Genomic DNA, 18,847 nt, shown 5'->3' with positions numbered 1-18,847 from the left:
TTCCAAATCGCATTCCCGCTGCTCCCACACCCAGACATCTCCAGGTGCTTCCTCTGCTATGACACCCTGCCCCCACATTTCAGTGAAAAATGCCAGTTTTGCTCTCAAAAATTCTCTTCCTTCTAGATTGGTCCTCATCCGCCCACCTGGTGGTCCACCAGGTATTGTGCACAGCGGCTCATGTCCTGAGGTCTTGGAGAAAAGCATGTTAACTTGTGAGCTGAGGACACAGTTCCACTGAACCCTAGGCCAATCTGAACCCCATCAGTTTCCAGCATGCACTTGCAATACAAACCCTAACCCTAAAACCAATGTGGACTGATGGGTCCCTGACCCTGTGGCTTCAACTTACCTAAGAAGAGCCAAGAACTGGAAGTTAAATGAAAGGGTCTCTGGTGGAATAACTGGAGGTTACACAGTCCGTTCACTGAAAACACAGACTTGCTTCCCAGAAGAGCACTTAGGATCTTCACTCAGCTAACTAAATTCTAGGCAAGAAAACTCCAGGCAACAGAGTGGGAACCTGGTGGCAGGTGGGACTATGTCTGCTAGCCAGCCACGCATGGGAGTCAGTGAATGGGGAAGCTCAGGTGTTCCACCCTCCTACGGGGTTGCAGGGAGCTCTATACACCAGGAGCCTTCTGAACACCATGCTGTAGCACAGAAGTACCTGCTGCCACAGTGACAGCCCCTCGACCACTCACCAGGGAAAGGCAGAGCTACCAAACGGAACTGCAGTCAGAGGGGCCCTCAGGTTTGCGCTGGGCCCAGCCCCTCGTTGTTCTGCAGATGAACTGGCCCAATGCCCTGCTAGGGCTGCATGAATGGCGGGGGCAGGCCCAGCACCTGGGTCTGTAGACCCCCAGACCAGTGGAATTTTCTCTATGTCATCCCATATTTACAGTATTGCTTAAAATTGCTGGCAACATCCATTCTAGAAAGAGTCCCACCAAAATTAGCTGCAATAAAACATTGGCTCTTAAATAGTTACATAGGAAATTTATTTATGTGCAACTCTTTCTCCAATGGTATCACAACATAAATGATGTGTTGCTGTATCAAGGCATAAAAATTTCTCTGTGTTTCCTTAATTCACACCACCACATTTGACCCTCAAAGCTGAGTGTGAGCATGTAGTTCCCATAGGGAGCATCCGTGTGTCACATGCTTTTCAGATAATTTATGCTTTAATAGCATTTGTGATTTAATAGTAGTGCATTGCTTCTGATGCACATTCCCACCTCTGTCCTGTTTCCTGCAGTGGTGATCTGACTAAATCTCAAGCCCGTGTGATTACCTTCATGGACCGGTTTTACATCCTAGTCCCTGCATCCTGTATAATCACTCAGGGGAATCAGTCACTAAATCTCGATACTGTGATACTTTCATTAAATTTAATAATATGAGGTTGATCAGTTCACCTTGGTATTTAAAGAGAAATTATTCTTCTATCCAACTGGAGAACCTGACATAGACAAGTATACTACGCAGGCTGCCTTCTTGCCAATTCATTTAACACTCGCTCTGGTAAAATGCCAGTTTGGCAGTTCTCTGTGTGAGAAGCACATCTATCCTCTTTCACATACTGTACTAGCACATTTACTCATACAGAAAATACAGGAAGGAAATAAGACTAACCACTAATGCTTATTAAATTACTTTTACCCTCAAGTCATTCCTATATTGTTTTTCGAAGTACTTAGTTTTAGGGCAACACCTGTGTGGACAGGCACACCTTCCCAGCTGTGGCGGTACATGACATCACTTGTGGGGTAAGTGAGTATTGAGCACCCTCCACCTGCCAGGAGAGGACTGGGGTGGAGAGGAACCGTGCATGGTGTCTGGGCCCCAAGGAGCTCACTGCCTAGTTGTGGCAGGGGGAAGGGTGGGGGATATGTAGATTAATAAATGCCTGACAAGGGAGGAACTTCTGTCAAATAGCCTCTCTAGCACAGAGGGAGGGATGTAAAACCAGGATTGGAGGTGGGCGGAGAATCACAAAGGGCTCCCTTTACGGAGATGGGGTGTGATGTGAAGGGTCTGTAGACTGTACGTCAGAAAGAGGTGACTCTAGATGCTGATGTTCTGTGGTATTTCCAAGTATCACAGTATTATGGATGTCTTTAGAGATTCTCAAAACAAAACAAACCTTAAGTAAAGACCAATTGGGGGCATACCTTCAGTTTCTGGTTCAAAGCTTTTGCAAAAAATATAGGCTTGGATCCTATACATAAGCTTCCACTTCGATATTATTATTATTATTTATTTTTTGAGACAGAGTCTCAAGCTGTTGCCCCATGGCATCATAGCTCACAGCAACCTCTAACTCTTGGGCTCAAGAGATCCTCTTGCCTCAGTTTTACTATTTTTAGTAGAGACAGGGTGTTGCTTTTGCTCAGGCTGGTCTTAAACTTGGGAGCTCAAGCAATCTGCCCACCTCGGCCTCCCAGAGTGCTAGGATTACAGGCATGAGCCACTGTATCTGGCCTGGGTATTGTTTTTTAACTTCAGTGCTATTTGGTTTAAAACAAATAAGGTGAGATATTTTGATTCAGGATATGGCAAATGGGTGAATTTGCTCTTTTCGAAAGATACACGTTTATGATTTTTATTAAATTTAGGAAGATAGTGAAACCCTAAGATTTTCCTAAGGCAAATGGACTCCTTGAAAACAAATCTCTTGGTAGAAAAGTTCTTTCATAATTTAAGTGTCCATCCTACTAATCTATCTGCCATATAATCTCGGAACTTTGTGTCTCCATTGTTTTTCAGAGTTGTGTATGCCTAGGATCTCTAATTCTGAAAATTTCAGAAAAATTATGGAAGGAATCCTGAGTTGGTATATCGGGTTTGGAAATGTGGGCAAGTCACCTTATTTCTCTGAGTCTCAGTTTCCCCACTCCATAGACAGGGGTGTGGAATGGCGCCAAGGGTTTGCCTGGTTCCAACATTCCCTGAGTGTACTCAGGGCTAATGGTCACTGTGGCCTCCTTCTGAGAAGGTCAAGCATTGAACGTATATATGCTGCTGCTGGAGGTTTTTGCCAGGCAGACTGAAGTCAGTACCTAAACGTCTTTGGAACTAGCCTTTTCATAACTACCAACTCTGAATCTCTAACAATTGGGATACATTTAAAATCTTTCTCCTATTACAAGTAAGTGAATACTTAGAATTCAGCTAACATATAGCTTCACCCACAATCTGTAACCTTGAATGTAGCTGGGATAACTTTCTCCACTTTCCGCCTCTTGCTCCTTGCACTTATTTATCCATGTAAGCAATTACCAGGCTGCAGAAAATACAAGGCACGCAGGACATTTAAATTAAAATGCTGTTGGGGGGATTAATTTGGCATTTGCACAAATGATTAAAAAAAAAGTGTGATGTTGCAAAACAATGTGAAGAGCTAAGTGGGCAGGGGAACAAAGGGTCTCTGTTGCTTCTGCTTCTGGCTGCAGTTCAAGCAGCCCCTCCTAGGAAGCCAGCCACCCTCTGGCCGGCTCTGACCCTGGATGACAAATGGGGCCATGGCCACAGCCTCCACTCACAGTCAGGGTGGCTTCCTTTCTGGGCCTGCCCTGACCTCATGCCTGGCTCTGGAAGATAGCTTCTTGCTGTCACCACACACACCTCTCCCAACTCCAGTGAAGATGAATCACGACTTGTTAATCAATCCCAATGGTCAAGAGAGGCTGTCCTGATATCCTGTCCAGGACTGCCATTCTTTCTGTATTGGCCATGTGCTTTGCCAAAGTCCCTAAGCCCGACCTGATGGGTGGCTGGGTCCCTGCTGGCCTCACTCTATCCATACACATGGACATTCGTCAGCTGCCAACATAGCAACATCTAGCAGTTAGTTGCCTATCAGCAGGGGCCTGTCCCCTTACTTACTTCCAGCTGCCAGCAGTACAGCAACCACTAATCACATGCACGTCCATGTACTCACATGCACATGTACATACACACAGAGCTGGCTATGCTCTGCCTGGTTTCAAGGCTGCAGTGATGCTCAAGCTGGCTGGGGTGGGAGCTGAGCAATGAGATGGACCCTTGGGGCACATTCTCAGCATGGGCAGAGTAAGGGCAATGGCTGGCACTGGGTGGTAACAGCAACACAGCAACATGTTCAGGTATAGTGAGGGTGTTCAAGGACCACACTTTGCTACCTTCACGGGCCTCCTTCCACTTCTTCTGGGAAGTGGTTGTGCTAATGCAGAGGTTCTGATTATTTTACACAATCTCTGCATACTCAGAAGTTGAAACTGGGGCAAGCTCTTGCCCGAGGGCTCCCTAAAATTCCATGCCTTCAGCAAATCACAAAACAATGACTTGGAGACTATTTTCACCTTACTTTTAATTGTTCAGTTTTTACAACTGAAATACAGGCTGCCATTGGTATTCCTGCACTTGTCTTTTGTCAGAGTATCACCTAAACTTCTCCTAATCTAGGTAGTTGTAGGCAAATAGAATTTGGCTCAATTTTTTTTCCTTTAAGTTCCCTATACACTACTGCAAATTAACTGTTTGCTAACCTGCAAAAATAACTATTGCCTATTTATTCAAGCTTCCAGAGACTATATTTGTTTTATGACTTATCTCTTTCACTCTGCCTTGAGGAAAATATTTTCCTATGTGATGCCAACTGCTGGTATAACTGAAACGACTTTACCTCCTCACATGCAGGGAGTCTCATATCTCCTATTTTATCTGTAATTGAGTCTCTTTGTATAATGTGGTACTTTGAACCCCTTTAGAAATAAAACTGGTTTTGATGGAGGAAGATGCTATGTCCCTTAAGTATGTTTTGGCAAGAAAAAAAGGCTAATATGTAGTCCCTACTGGACTGTGTGTCCGTAAAAAATTTCAAAGGGTCTTTCAAAATTATTCCAACAATGATAAGAAGCAAAATTAATTCATACATTTAACACGTTTTTACTGATTCCCTTTTAGAGTAGGTACTGATATCACAATGATTTTAGAAATGTTTTTGTATGGCGTGGATGTGGAAAGAAAGGAGCACTTTTACACTGCTGGTAGGACTGCAAACCAATACAACCTTTCTGGAAGGAAGTATAGAGAACCCTCAAAGCACTCAAGCTAGACCTCCCATTTGATCCTGCAATCCCATTACTGGGTACCTAGAAGGAAAAAAATCCTTTTACCATAAGGACACTTGTACTAGACTGTTTATTGCAGCTCAATTTATAATCGCCAAAATGTGAAAACAGCCTAAATGTCCACCAACCCAGGAATGGATTAACAAGCTGTGGTATATGGATACCATGGAATACTATTCAGCCATTAAAAAAGGTGGAGGCTTTACATCCCTTGTATTAACTTGGATGGAAATGGAACACATTATTCTTAGTAAAGCATCATAAGAATGGAGAAGCAAGGATCCTATGTACTCCATTCTGATATGAGGACAATTAATGACCTAGTAGATGGTGGGGGGTGTGGGAAGGGGAGAGCAAGAGAGAGGGGAGGAGGGAGGGGCTAGAGGAAGGGAAGAGCAGAGAAAAGGAAGGAGGGAGGGAGGGAGGGAGGGGAAGGGAAAAGCAGAGAAGAGGGAAGGAGGGAGAGGTGGGGGTGGGATCACAGTGTATGACACACCTTTTGGGGGCAGGACACAATTATAAGAGGGACTTTACCTAACAAATGCAATCAGTGTAACCTGGTGCTTTGTACCTTCAATGAATCCCGAACAATAAAAAAAAAAAATTAGAAAAGAAATGTTTTTGTAACTGAAACAATATACTAAATAAAAAACAGGGCATAAAGAATTCTTCCTGGAGAGAAGCATAGCTGTGCCAAGCACATGCTGCTGGCAGCAGCCAAGGGGACTCTCCGCTGCTTGGAGTTCTGCGTCCCTCCTGGGGCCAGGAACGCTGCAGCCTGGTTCCTAGGACTGGCTGAGCAGCCGGTGGACTCCATTCTGCCTCAGGAGTTCACTTGCACCTGCTGGAATTTAGACCCTGACCCCTCTTACCAGGTATAAGATCTTAACACATCATTGAATCTCTCTGTGCCTCAGTTTCTTCGTCTGTACTGAGGCTGTCCTAGTAGCTACTTTAGAGGGTCTTTGGAGGGATTTGAGGATCTAAGTTATATAAAGTGTTAGCAGGGCTAAGAAATAAACTTGCAAGAAATGTTAAAATCAGCATTATGCTGGCTAAAATATTTCTAATGTTATTCAACAGAGCCCAGAATTAGGACCAGTTCCATATTAGAATTGTTGGTAATTAAGAAAAAGCTATATATTTATCAAATCTGACATTTAAATGTTTTATAATGGCTTTCTATCCAAATTAAAAAAAAAATCCCCTTTGAGCATGTACACTTTTTCCTAAAGGTTCCTCCACAACCAAACTCTGAACTGTGTTCCTGCCCAGCCAGCCTGTCCTTTACAGCAGGGCACTCTCATTTCCTGTGCCTCCAGCCTTATCTCTTCATTTGGGGAATTGGTACTATTACTTATTCTTCACTGTTACACAGTGCAGCTTCATCTTTCTCTAATTTCCTCATTATTTCCCATATGGCTTATTATCTTCTTATTGTTTTCCCTGATGCTTTCGGTGATCACGCTGATGGCCAACAGCTCTTTTCTCTCGTCACAACAAAATTCCAATTGAACAAAGTGTAGTTGATAATTCACCATCTTCACCCATCTCGAACCTGTCTACTGTTCTTTCTCTAATTGGTTCACAAAAAACACACATGTAAGCTGAGTCCAAGATGAGACTCTTTCACTGATAGGTATGTACTGGATTAAAGTCTGTGGAAAGAGTACAAGAGAACTGCACCCACGTGCTCCCTCGTGGGGATGGAGGGATGCATTTGGGAGCAGAAAGCACTTTGTGAGGAAGAGGCCCTTGGGGGTCTTACGTGACTGAAGACTCCAAAATGTACCTGCGTATGTGTGGGTCCCCACAGTGCAGACAAAATGCACAGACCCATTCTTTAAACTTTTTTCATCACCTCTAGGCACATCTTTCTATGACTTCTGCTGTCAATATCTGTCTGCTCTGTAGAACTCGACTGGCAATCAGATCTCACTGACCCTTCTAGGACAGTGTCTGTTTCATTTCACTGCAGAACCTTTTCTTTTTATAAGAAGTGTGTGCTCTACACAGCTGAGCCAGTGGTCCTCCTTCCGTGCCCTTTTAACACCTTTGTTCCTGAAAGTAGATGTGTCCTGTATTCTGTATGCAGGAAGTCTGGTCTTTTCTTCCTTTGTGGGTAGCCTGGTATGTGACTGTTTCTCGAATATCAGGGCTCATCAGCAGGCCTGGAGGGCTTCTTTCTTTTTTTTTAGAGACGGAGTCTCACTTTGTTGCCCTCAGTAGAGTGCTGTGACGTCACAGCTCACAGCAACCTCCAGCTCTTTGGGCTTAGGCGATTCTCTTACCTCAGCCTCCTGAGTAACTGGGACCACAGGCACCTGCCACAATGCCCAGCAATTTTTTTTTTTTGTTGCAGTTTGGCCAGGGCTGGGTTTGAAACTGCCACCCTTGGTATATGAGGCTGGTGCCCTACTCACTGAGCCACAGGCGCTGCCCACCCCAGAGGGCTTCTTAAAACCACATGGCAGGGTGCCACCTGCAACACTCTGATTCAGGAGGCACACCCTTAAAATGTTAAGACACACTTAAACCAGCAAACATCACAGCGCATGAATCGGCGACAAAGGAATCACACAATGTCCGAATGTAATGTTCCCCTTCCTTGCCTTCCTTCCCCCTCCTTGACTCTGAGTCATTGTTTAACAGTGAGTCCATCCAGGAATACCGATGTCACCCTGTCCCACATCTTACCTCCCTGACCTTCCACCCTCTCATCTCCCAAGATACTCCAACATCACAAGGACCATACACTGACCAGGCTGTGCCTCCCATGACAGCTGGAAGGGAGATAATGTCATCAAGCCACACACCCCAGTGCAGGCTACAGCCATCCTAAAAAGGCAGCATCCCCTAATTTGTGCAATTTGAAAGCAGTGGCCCTTCCACCCTGCTCCCTCTTCCATTCTGGCACATCAGTGCGCAATTTCTCCTAGAGGCCTCCTTCCTCTTGAAGTTTGGATCTTTAAGCCTCACCCCTGCCTTGTTTGTTTGTTGTGACCTTGGAAGAATTCCACATTTCTTCTGGAAAAGGGATCGGTCAGTATGACTTCCTTCTAGATTAGCATTATTGTAGGTCTGCTGTCCTTTCCTAGGTAATAATGAATGCTCAAGAAAAGTGACCTAGCACACATTTATTTGGTCCTGGTACCCTGAGGTACTAAGACAGGGCAGATCCCAGCAGCAGGCATCTGCGTCTATCAGTGAATTATCCACCACCTTTGACAAGGCTTGCATTCAGGTGAAAGTAGACTCACAAACCCTCTCTCTGCTCTGTGTCACAACCAAGAGCCCACGTCTGACCCTGCAAAGCACCTTGGAGCAGACCTAAAGCCCATAGGAAAAGGACAGTGGGTCCCACGTGAGCCTGGATGGCACGTGTTCTGAGCATCCCCAGGCAGCTCATGTGATGACACTGATCTCCTGTCTTGGCTCCCCTTGCTGGGGCACACGTCATTTATGTGTCACATCTTGCCATCACCAGCACACCTGTACTCATTACACACCCAGCCAACCCCCTGTCCAGGCTCTGGGCACACCACACCCTGCCACAGCCACCTCTTCCTGGCTGGTGACCTTGGGAGCATTCATTCTAGAACATTCTATAACCCTGTAGCTGCAGAAAAATTGCATATTAGGCTTTTTTGTTTTCCATATTTCCTGATGTTTTGACATCTGAGGCCCTGCTGATCCTGGAGACTGCCCCATCCTGGGTTAGCTAGTTCCTAGAGATGGTAGGAGATCTGCCTGCAAGTGCAGGTGTCTCATGCAGACTCCCTTGTCCAGACTCCACACCCCAGACACTTCTTTCATCGGGCTTTCACACTCTGAGACACTAGCCACCTACCCCAGTCACCCTAGGACCAGGGCCAGGTATTGGACAACTAGGGAAGGTCCCTGCATCCCAGAGCCTGCTGAAACCATCCAAACGGGCCAACCAAGCCCGCATTCCCTGCCTCTGCAGAAACCACAGTAAAGCCTCCTTCCCAAGTCTCTCCCTCCCTCTGCCTCCTGACTGACCCTGGGGTCTTCGCCACATGGCCCTGTGTGGTAACCATGGGTAATGAGCAATGTTTACAATGGCAATCATCTCCTGGTCTATTGACCTTGCTATACGTGGATAATAATAAAACTCAATCTTAAAACAGGCTGTGGCTTCAATTGAGTCTTTAGGCTCTTCTTGAGGCTCTCCCTCAGCAGGTCACCTGCTCTGCTGCCCTCCACGCTCTGATGGCAGGACAGGACTTGAGGCTCTACCCCTCCTGGACCTGCATGTCTCATAATGCCCTGGTCTCTCCATCTCAGGAGATGGACCCCATCCCAGTCATCATTTCCTGTGTCACCTTTACATGCCACATGGAATCAGCATTAAGTCTCACCGGAATTGCTTGCAAAGCATCTTTCAAACCAGATTCTGTAGGTGACACCCTGCCCTCCCCCCAAGTGCTGACTGCCTCTGCCCCAACCCTCATCCAGACTCTGTCCCTTCTCCACACAACAGACAGATCCTCTCAGAGCACATATGGAGCATATTATTCCTGTTCTTAAAACCACAGAAACTGACTCCCCAACCCCCAGTTTACTGAGTCAGCTTCCTCCACCTCTGTCCACCATGCTCCAGCCACAGCGGCCTTCTCCTTCCTCTTCCAGAAAGAGCAGAGTGGAGGCCAGCTTTCCTTGGCTGTCCTCACCTTCCTGGAACACTTCTCTGCCCCAAAGTTTGTGTTAGTTCTCAGGCCGAGTGTCACCTCCTCAGAGAGGCCTCTCTGTCCCCTTCTTTGAGGTGCTGATTCCATGAAAGCGTAATACTTGCTTATTTATGGCCTTGCTGTCTCTGAGCTCCCTCCTGCCCCCACCTGCCCCTTAATGCATTTTTCAAGCAAGCAGGGGCTTGCTCACGCACATGTGCAATGTCTAGAACACTCGGCATGTAGAATAGCACTGGCTTGGGGTGGGGGAAAGTCAATCAGCTCCATTCACTCTTTCACAGATTGCTCTATTTTCTATAGTTCCTGAGACACAGATTCCCCGATGGATACTTTTTGGTCCTTATAATGTTTTCCCATGGATCTGTGATTTTTGCTTGCGAGCTCATTTTGAACAAGAATTTTCTTCTGCCTAAGTCCTGAATGCCTCCATGGGGAGTTCTATTTTTGACCCTGAGGAGTCCAGTAAGTTTCACTGGTTCTTACATATTTCAGCCTCAGCAGAGGTTGGAATTTGGAATGTACAACCATGTGTGGTGCCTACTTCCGGGCTCTAATTTCTCCAGGGTGAATCTTTTCCTGCCATGGTCCAAGGCAATCAGCCAGTATTGAGCTGAGTTCCTCTAGCAGGCAAAGATTTTATAGTTCTGTTGTCACAGTTAGTTATGACAGCTGGCTTGATTCAAGGAGCTCAGTTCTAATTGCATAAGAGACTTGAGAGCTCAGCTCCAGCCCCCCAGGGGAGGTGTTCAAACTCAAGCTCCCTGGGCTTCTTTCTGGGTTTGGGTGCCCTGTGAGTTAGCTTGGTGTCTGCTCCTGCTGGAATTCTCCCTTGATCTGGTCCTGGGGAGCATCCCTTTCTTGTGCTGGAGCTCAGCATTGTGGTGCCTGTGGCTCAACAGAGTAGGGCACTGGCCCCATATGCCAGAGGTGGCCGGGTTCAAACCCAGCCCCAGCCAAAAACAAACAAACAAAATAAATAAAAAGAATGTTGTATTTTATCCAGCATTTCTGTGGATTGGAGGGGTGCCTGTCTGTTTAGTCCACCACTTTGGTCACAAGATCCCTTCAGGTCAATCTCCCCATTTTTTTTTTTTTTTTATTGTTGGGGATTCATTGAGGGTACAATAAGCCAGGTTACACTGATTGCAATTGTTAGGTAAAGTCCCTGTTGCAATCATGTCTTGCCCCCATAAAGTGTGACACACACCCCTTTATTGCCTCTAACCCAAGAATTTGCCCCCTGAGAATTTTGCTTCATGAAGTTTGTTTTCTAGTCCTTGTTAACACACATGCTTCCATGTCTGCTCTTTAGAGTACGGTGCTCTGAGCCCCAAGTACGCTGCTGGGCATCCTGGGTGCATTCAATAAATACTTGCTCATTAAAGGAAAGTGAGCGATTTTCAATGTTTTGCCACCAACAGCCGGTCATGCTGGCTGGTGCTGCAGCTCGGCCCCTTGCCCCAGCAGGCCACGTCATCCTGTTGAACAACAGAGCACCAGATAGGAGGAAGTGTGGAAATTAGGGAGAGGACAAAAAAGGGTAGGCAATTATTAGCTTTTAAAGCCAATAATTCTAGTGGAGCCTTCCAAGGCTGGTAGGCAAAAGTGTAATATGTTTCTCACCACCATTTTTTTTAACCTGCCCCCATGACACTCAGACTCCTGTATATGTTAAAGGGGTGATGTAATAATGATAATAGTAGTAGCTACTATTTAATATTTATGAGCACTTATTATAGACCAGACCTGTGCTAAGTATCACAAATAATGTAAGTATGAAAATAATTATGATTATCATAGCAGTTAATATACATAACGTGTTAAATGCCAGGCCCTATTCTAAGTGCTTCTCATAATATTCACTGACTCCTTTTAATCCCACTATTGACCATATGACTCAGAGAGGTTAAGCAACTTGCCCCCAGTCACACAGCTATTAAGTAGCAGAGTTCCAGTCCCTGTGCCCATGTCCCCTGGTCCAACTCCCTGCCCCTATCCCCACCTGGTGATATCCTTTGCCTGCATTATTTCAGTCTTCAGAACGACTCCTGAGATAGGAATTATCCTGACCCACTTTTTACAAAGATGAGAAAATGGAGGGCTCAGAGAAGTGTGAAGCAGGCTGTGAGGGAGGTGACATAGCCAGTCGCTGGGCTGGCTCTACCCAGACTGAAGCCCAGAGCTGTAAGCACCTGGGGCAGTGCTGTGGGACCACACACGTTGCATACACGCACTTACTCTTCCTTTAAGTCCCCCGGGTACCTTTTCAAGTGCTATACAATTTTGTTTTAAAATTTGTGTATTTCAAAGAATTTTTCTTAAGGTTTTATGATGTATTTTTTTTTGGCCGGGGCTGGATTTGAACCCGCCACCTTTGGCATTTGGGACCGGCGCCCTACTCCTTGAGCCACAGGCGCCGCCCTGGTTTTATGATGTATTTAGATAATGAACATGTAAGCTTGCCTGTCATTAAACCTCAATATATTTCTAAAATTTAACTTAAAAAAAAAAAAAAACAAAACTCTTAAATGAAAACTCTTACTTTTTTCTGTGAGAGTCAGCCCTGTAGAGCCAGAACTACTCTGGGAAGCCTGTGTCTGCCACTTCTTCCCTATCAAGTGTCCTTCTACCTGGGACAGGTGGGAGCAGAGCATGTGGTCAGGTAAACAGTCCTGTTTGCTGTCCAGGAGTGTGAGTCTCAGAGAGGCTGTCTCCCTACCCATCAGGACTCCAGCCCTGTCTCCCAGCTTGGAGAGAGAATAGTGGGGGCCAGGGGCAGAGGTGGTGGACAGGGCTGGGGAGGAAGCTAAGAGATTGGGGCAGGAGTTTGGTGAGAATGGATGGTTTCAGGTCCAGGCTCTGACCCATGCCAGCAGGGGACTGCAGCTCTGTCCTCTGATGCGATCTAAGGGCTGAACCATTTACTATTTGTAAAGTGCTTGCCATCTGTGCTGGGTACAGAGGAAAGCACAGAGCCAGCATTTGTTAGATCAATCAGTGCCTTTGAATTCTGAAACAAGTGAAGCCCAGAGACACGTGACACAAGGGAGGTGACAGACGGGCTTCCTTCAGAGATAAAAGGCAAAGAGCTGCCAACTCCTTCCTGCTCTGGGAGATCATGTCATTCTCTGGCTCTCAAGACCCTGTCGGGGGAGAAGGTTGTCCTGAGCTGGGGGAGGGATGTGGATGGTGACTTGGGTGTAGTCTAGAGCACGAGGCAGAGGAGCTCAGCACTGGCAGCTGTGGCTGCAGGGTGGCCTTCCCAGCAGGTGGCCTTTCTCCCATCTGCTGTTGGCAGCTCCCAGCTGCTGCTGGGGTTCTCAGGACACAGTAAGCAAGAACCCGGCTCTTGAGGAAAATGCTCACTGCTGTGGTCTCTCTGTGGGCCGATCTGCTCATAGGCTGGATGGGGTCAATACTATGGAGCTAAAACACAGATGCTTTCTGCCTTCCCTGGAGCCTTCGAGAAGGAAGCTCGGCTCTAGTGAACCCTTAAAGCAAGAGCGCAACTGACTGTGTGGGCCAGAAATCTGGTTTCTGTTATCGACCAGTCACAGCAATGCAGGGCAGCATGTGCAGCCCACCCCGTAGGATGTCACATTGTGGGCAAAGTGAGGGCGTGGATAGAGAGGAAAGAAAGGTCAAATAATCATTTTTTAAAATATAAACATCTTTCTCCAAAGAGCTGTAGTTTTCAACCTTAGCTGAACATTAATTCTCTGGGGAGTTTAAAAAGGCCAGTCACCCAGGTCAAACCCTTTGTATCTAGCTGTTTTTTTCCTAAAGTTAGCAAGTCAAAACTTAAAAGTTTTATATACAGGGTCCTAAAAGTCTTGAACAAGGGTGGGAAAACTATTTTCTGTAAAGGACCAGATACTAAATATTTTCGGCTCTGTGGGCCATACCGTCTCCACTGCATCTGCTGAACTCCACTGCTGCACCAGGAGAACTGCCACAGGCTGCACACGTGTGAGCGCATGAGTGTGGGTGTGCTCCAGAAACTTTATTTATATGGACAGTGGGAGAGATTTGGCCCATGGCCAAAGTTTTCCCACTCCTCACCTAGGAGAGATAAGGGAGATTTTCTAAACCCTTTAACATCTACAAACTTCCCCCTCCTAACATAAAACATCAGAATAACCCTGGAGTGACGTGTGAAGCCAGACTGACCAGGAACAGACGGTAGGGGCTGGTGCAGGGCACATGGGGGCTCATTCCACTCTTCTATCTACTTTTGTGTATTTCCCAACATTTTCCAAGATCAAAAGTTAAAAGAATGTGATTTTTAAAAAGAGAGGAAAACATCCTCAGAAAAAAGCGCAAGTTGAAATGAGTAGGAAGCTTGGGGACGGTGGGGCCCCTGTCTTGCCTGGGGCTGGCCTCTGGGCAAGGAGGATACTCACGACCAGTAGAGCAGCATGAGCAGGAAGGGGCAGATGATGAGCGCCTGCAGCACCTGCCAGTCCCGGCACAGGGCGGCCAGCCCAGGCATGAGGAATTGCCCGGCCATGGCCACGAAGCTGGCCACCATCGTGATCGTGAACCGTTTTCCAGGGGGACACAGCTCTATTCCTAGAATACAAAACCGACAAGAAAGAGATGAGTGCCCTGCCCGATGGCCTGTGGCAGCCCCGAGTGCACTAGGCCAGCACACTTCTCAACCCACCAAAGACTGAGATTGTTTTCATTTGCTGCCATTGTAATAGCCCTGCGAGGTGTGCCAGTGTTTCCTAGGTGGGTGACAGAGGCCCCAGCTGGGAAGCAGGATTGTTGGTCATTGCCACAGAACAAGTCAGTGGCAAAAGGACATTGTATGCTTAGAAACCAGGAAATGCTGTTTCTTTTTTGTTGTTCTTGTTTTGAGACAGAGTCTCGCCCTGTTGCCCTGGGTAGAGTGCCGTGGCGTCATAGCTCATAGCACCTCAAACTCTTGGGCTCAAGCGATCCTTCTGTCTCAACCTCCCGAGTGCTGGGACTATGGGTGCTCACCACAATGTCCAGCTATTTTTAGAGATGGGGTCTCACTCTTGCTCAGGCTGGTCTTGAACTCCTGGGCTCAGACAATCCACCTGCCTTGGCCTCCCAGAGTGTTGGTATTACAGGTATGAGCCACTGCACCCAGCTGGAAATGCTGTTTCTTATAGGCATAGAGTTTTTGCACTGCCCAATGTTCCCGCTTCCTCTGTTCTCCAGATGTCACCAAGCTTGCCATCTAGCACGTTCCCCCTCATGTCCATCCTCATCTCTGTTGCCATTCCTTCCTGTCTGTGACACTATAGCTGGGGACTTGCTCAACATTTGTACAGGACACCAGGCATGTGTCCCACCCACTTGTACCACCCATCCCTTCCAGTCCTGACTCCGTGCTCCTGGAGGACTCTAAGTTCCAGGCAACTAACTCACATTACGAGACTGAGACAGACTGAGCAGCTTAGCTATTTAAACCAGACCAAAAACAAACAATAAAGCAGACTCAAATCATACAGTAATGATCTAACCAGAAAGCTCCTTCTCCATAATGGAATGCTGTAGCCCATTGTACTATGTGCCTCCCTTTCTCCATCCCTATTAGATAAACACCTCCCTAGGCAGGGGCTATGTCTGAGTCATACTCGTAGCTCCCAAACAAAAACATAGTGCCTGTCTTCAATAAACACCCACTGAACGAAGGGAGACCCACGGTCCCTTCTGTTCGCAAGAATCTGTTCTCTTCATTTGATGCTGAGTCAAAAATATAGTCACAAAACTAACCGGTAGCACCCAAGTGACAACTGATAGAGACCTACCACATGAATCCCTGTAATAAAGATCTTTTATACTAGAAAATGCAGCTAGGTTTTACATATTTTTCCCCATAGAACATGTAAGTTTATTTGCTATTCTACAATATGCAGTTTTCCCTAAAGCTTTCTTACTTGCTTGTTAAATTAAATTAAATGCTTATTTCAGAATATTAAGGGGATACAAACGTTTTTGTTACATGGATAGTCTTGATAATGCTTCAGTTAGGGTTGTAACTGGGCTCATCAACAGAATAGTGATTGTGGTATCTCTTAGGTAGGTTTTTATACCTCTCTTTCCCCCCGCTTCTTGATTTCCAATGATTTTTTTACTTCTTTCTGTGCTCATGTATGCCCATTAGCTTGTTTGCCTTTTTTTTTTTTTTTTGTAGAGACAGAGTCTCACATTATGGCCCTCGGTAGAGTGCTGTGGCCTCACACAGCTCACAGCAACCTCCAACTCCTGGGCTTAAGTGATTCTCTTGCCTCAGCCTCCCGAGTAGCTGGGACTACAGGCACCCGCCACAATGCCCGGCTATTTGTTGGTTGCAGTTTGGCTGGGGCCGGGTTTGAACCCGCCACCTTCGGTATATGGGGCCGGCGCCTTACCGACTGAGCCACAGGCGCCACCCATTGTTTGCTTTTTTTAAAGTTTAGCAGGAAGAAGGAGAGGAAGGAGTAGGGAAGAAGAGAGACCCTGGGAGAGAGAACACCTTCCACGTCTTTGTGTCTGGAGACTGTTCCATAGATCAGCTGGGACAGCTCATCTGCTGGCTGTTTAGGGATCACAGAAGGTGGTTGCAAGGCAGCAAGAAGGGCAGCAGATTAGAGGGAGAAGAGATAAATTACACTTGGCTGCAAGAGTATTGTCAGCCCTACCAAGGAGAGGGCACCATGCCAGCCAATTCCTACACCAGCTCATCTGCTGGAAAAAAAAAAAATAATGCCATCAGAATTTCTATTCCTGTTTGGCCACAAACAAACAGATCATCATCCTGGCTATGGATGAGCAAGAAAGAAACCAGCTCTCACTGAATATAAAGAGCTTTTTACCCCGCTATTAGGAAAACTGGATTAAATAGCCATCAGCTGTGATGTTGTTCCTTTCAGTACTGGGCTCACTTAAAAGATCCTTAGCATGGTCCAGATTTGGCACTTCTGCTTTTAACAAGGAAAACAGGGTCTTTCTTTTAAGAAAGGACTAACAGTTGTAGATTTTAGTTTTAACTTATTAAGCACAAGCCGTAGACTTACTGCTTTGGCAACCAGAAATCTGCATTAGCCTCGGTTAAGTTTAGCGGAAGCTTGGCACAGGCTCATATCAGATAAGAAAACATAGCATTTGGGCACCCAGGTAACCTGTAAACAAAGTCAGAGAGATAATGTGGAAATAGCAAGATGGCTGTACGGCGACAGTTTGCCGGTGCAGCAGACACTGCATAGCTTGTGGTTTTTGTCTTCACTACTCGTCTTTAATTTAGTGACACAAGAAGGGTGAAAATATCTGCAATTACACTTCTTCCACCTCACTCCCCTTTGGGACTTCTCATTTCACATACTAATCTACACTGATGTGATATCACACAAAGGAACAGGAGGCCACTTCCCAGCCCAGTGTCCACTTGCACATGACTGAGGACAAATGGGCCCTTAGTGGCTGGGGATTCTAATCGGACTTCAGTCCCCCTGGGATGCAGTGAGTTGCCGTGGCTGGCACATTCCTAACTGTGACTGTCAATATGACAATTATTAAACTGTCAGAATATTTCTTCTAAAGGTTCTCTCCTTCGTCTTCCATGTGTAAGTGGTCTGAGTGGCCCCCTAAGTCATTGCTCCTGGAAATGTTCTCCCGGAACCTGCAGTGTCAGCAGCACATGGGGACATGGGGCTGCACCTCAGGCCCCACCCAGACCTATAGAACCAGCACCTGCATTTTAAAGAGACCCCCAGGGGACTGCTTGGGCAGCAACCATTCGCATATTTTGCCTCCCTGCTGAAGAGGTATAATGATTTTCTGATCTCTCTACTCCTCCTCTTTATGCTAGGAATCCTAGCAGAGACTTTACGTCATAAGGTAGAAAATGCAGCGCACTCTAGCAGGTATCTGGTATTTTAGCATTCCTGCCGAGCCATGGAAAAACACAGTGACCTGACGTAAGGGCACAGGTGTGACCATCTGTACATAAATACCTTTTTTGTCTTGACTCACCAGAAATTCTTTCCAAACTGCCTGAATCCAACTACATTCTGAAGGTGGCTATACATTTTTTTTAAAAAAGCAATTATTAAGGAACTGCAGGTACTTTAGGTTTGCCATTAATCATATGTTCCCTTTGGGTGTTCCTTTCCTCTGAAGTGGAGGTGGAAAGAATACATGAGAATATTAATGCTGTGAGTCCTGACATCCATCAGAAGGTGATGGGGGCTGCAGGTCGACCCCTCCAGCAGGTGCAGCTGGAGAAATGGATCTTACATGTTGGAGACGGTTCCAGCCACAAAGGGCAGAGAATGCTGTCCCCAACCCAACGGTCCCCTCTGGGTCTGGCTGCTGTGGTAAGTAGGTTCTCTGCAGCATCCACAGCCCCTTTGGAAGACCCTGTCTGGAAGCTGTGTCCCAGTACTTGTTAGAGCCAATTTCTTTGCCAATGGAGCCAAGGCCAAATAATCTCAGTAGATTTTCACTTATGGGCAGCAAGACTCCTGATTATATAAAACAATTAAGGGTCACCATAGCTGTCATCCTAGACATCAATGATCAATGATATGTTAATGCCTGCATCAAAGATTCAAGCATTAACATATCTCAAGTATCCAGTGCTTTCACTGCTATGGTTAAGAGCCAGGATGCTGGCCCAGAGTGCCTCGGTTCAAACCTGCCCCTTGTACTTCTAGGCTGTGGCCTTGGTGTGCCTCAGTTTTGTTATCTTCAAAATGGGGTGTTGTGAATATGGTATTTGTGCCTAATACACGTAGTATGAGGGTAACTTTATAAGAAGATTTTATTAATGTTGTGCATGAAACAAAGTTTTGACTGCAACCCATCACAGGAGATCATGTGTAGAATTTTCTACTTGTGGCAGCATCATTTAGGCCAGGGGTCCTCAAACTACGGCCCGCCGAGGACATTTATCCGGCCCGCTGTGTTTTTGCCACCGCTGCCTGTCCTGCTTAGCAGCAGACTGTTCCCGGGCCCGCAGTGTGCATGTGTGGAATGTGCGCCGCACACTCCGACTCCCCT

At 46.4% G+C, this 18,847-nt stretch overlaps 1 protein-coding gene across 3 annotated transcripts in view; it reads right to left on the bottom strand.

Moving 5' to 3' along the window:
- SLC22A23 (solute carrier family 22 member 23) overlaps positions 1-18,847 on the bottom strand; it is a 177,256-nt gene that overhangs the window by 35,199 nt on the left and 123,210 nt on the right. For all 3 annotated transcript variants that reach the window (XM_053602391.1, XM_053602392.1, XM_053602393.1), the window contains exon 4: positions 14,233-14,401. In XM_053602391.1, the coding sequence (XP_053458366.1) occupies positions 14,233-14,401 (169 nt within the window). The remainder of the gene's footprint in view (positions 1-14,232; positions 14,402-18,847) is intronic.

Source organism: Nycticebus coucang, chromosome 9, assembly GCF_027406575.1.
Source record: "Nycticebus coucang isolate mNycCou1 chromosome 9, mNycCou1.pri, whole genome shotgun sequence".
Lineage (NCBI taxonomy): Eukaryota > Metazoa > Chordata > Mammalia > Primates > Lorisidae > Nycticebus > Nycticebus coucang.
Note: the sequence above shows the minus strand (reverse complement) of the source record. Positions and strands in the feature narration are given on the sequence as shown.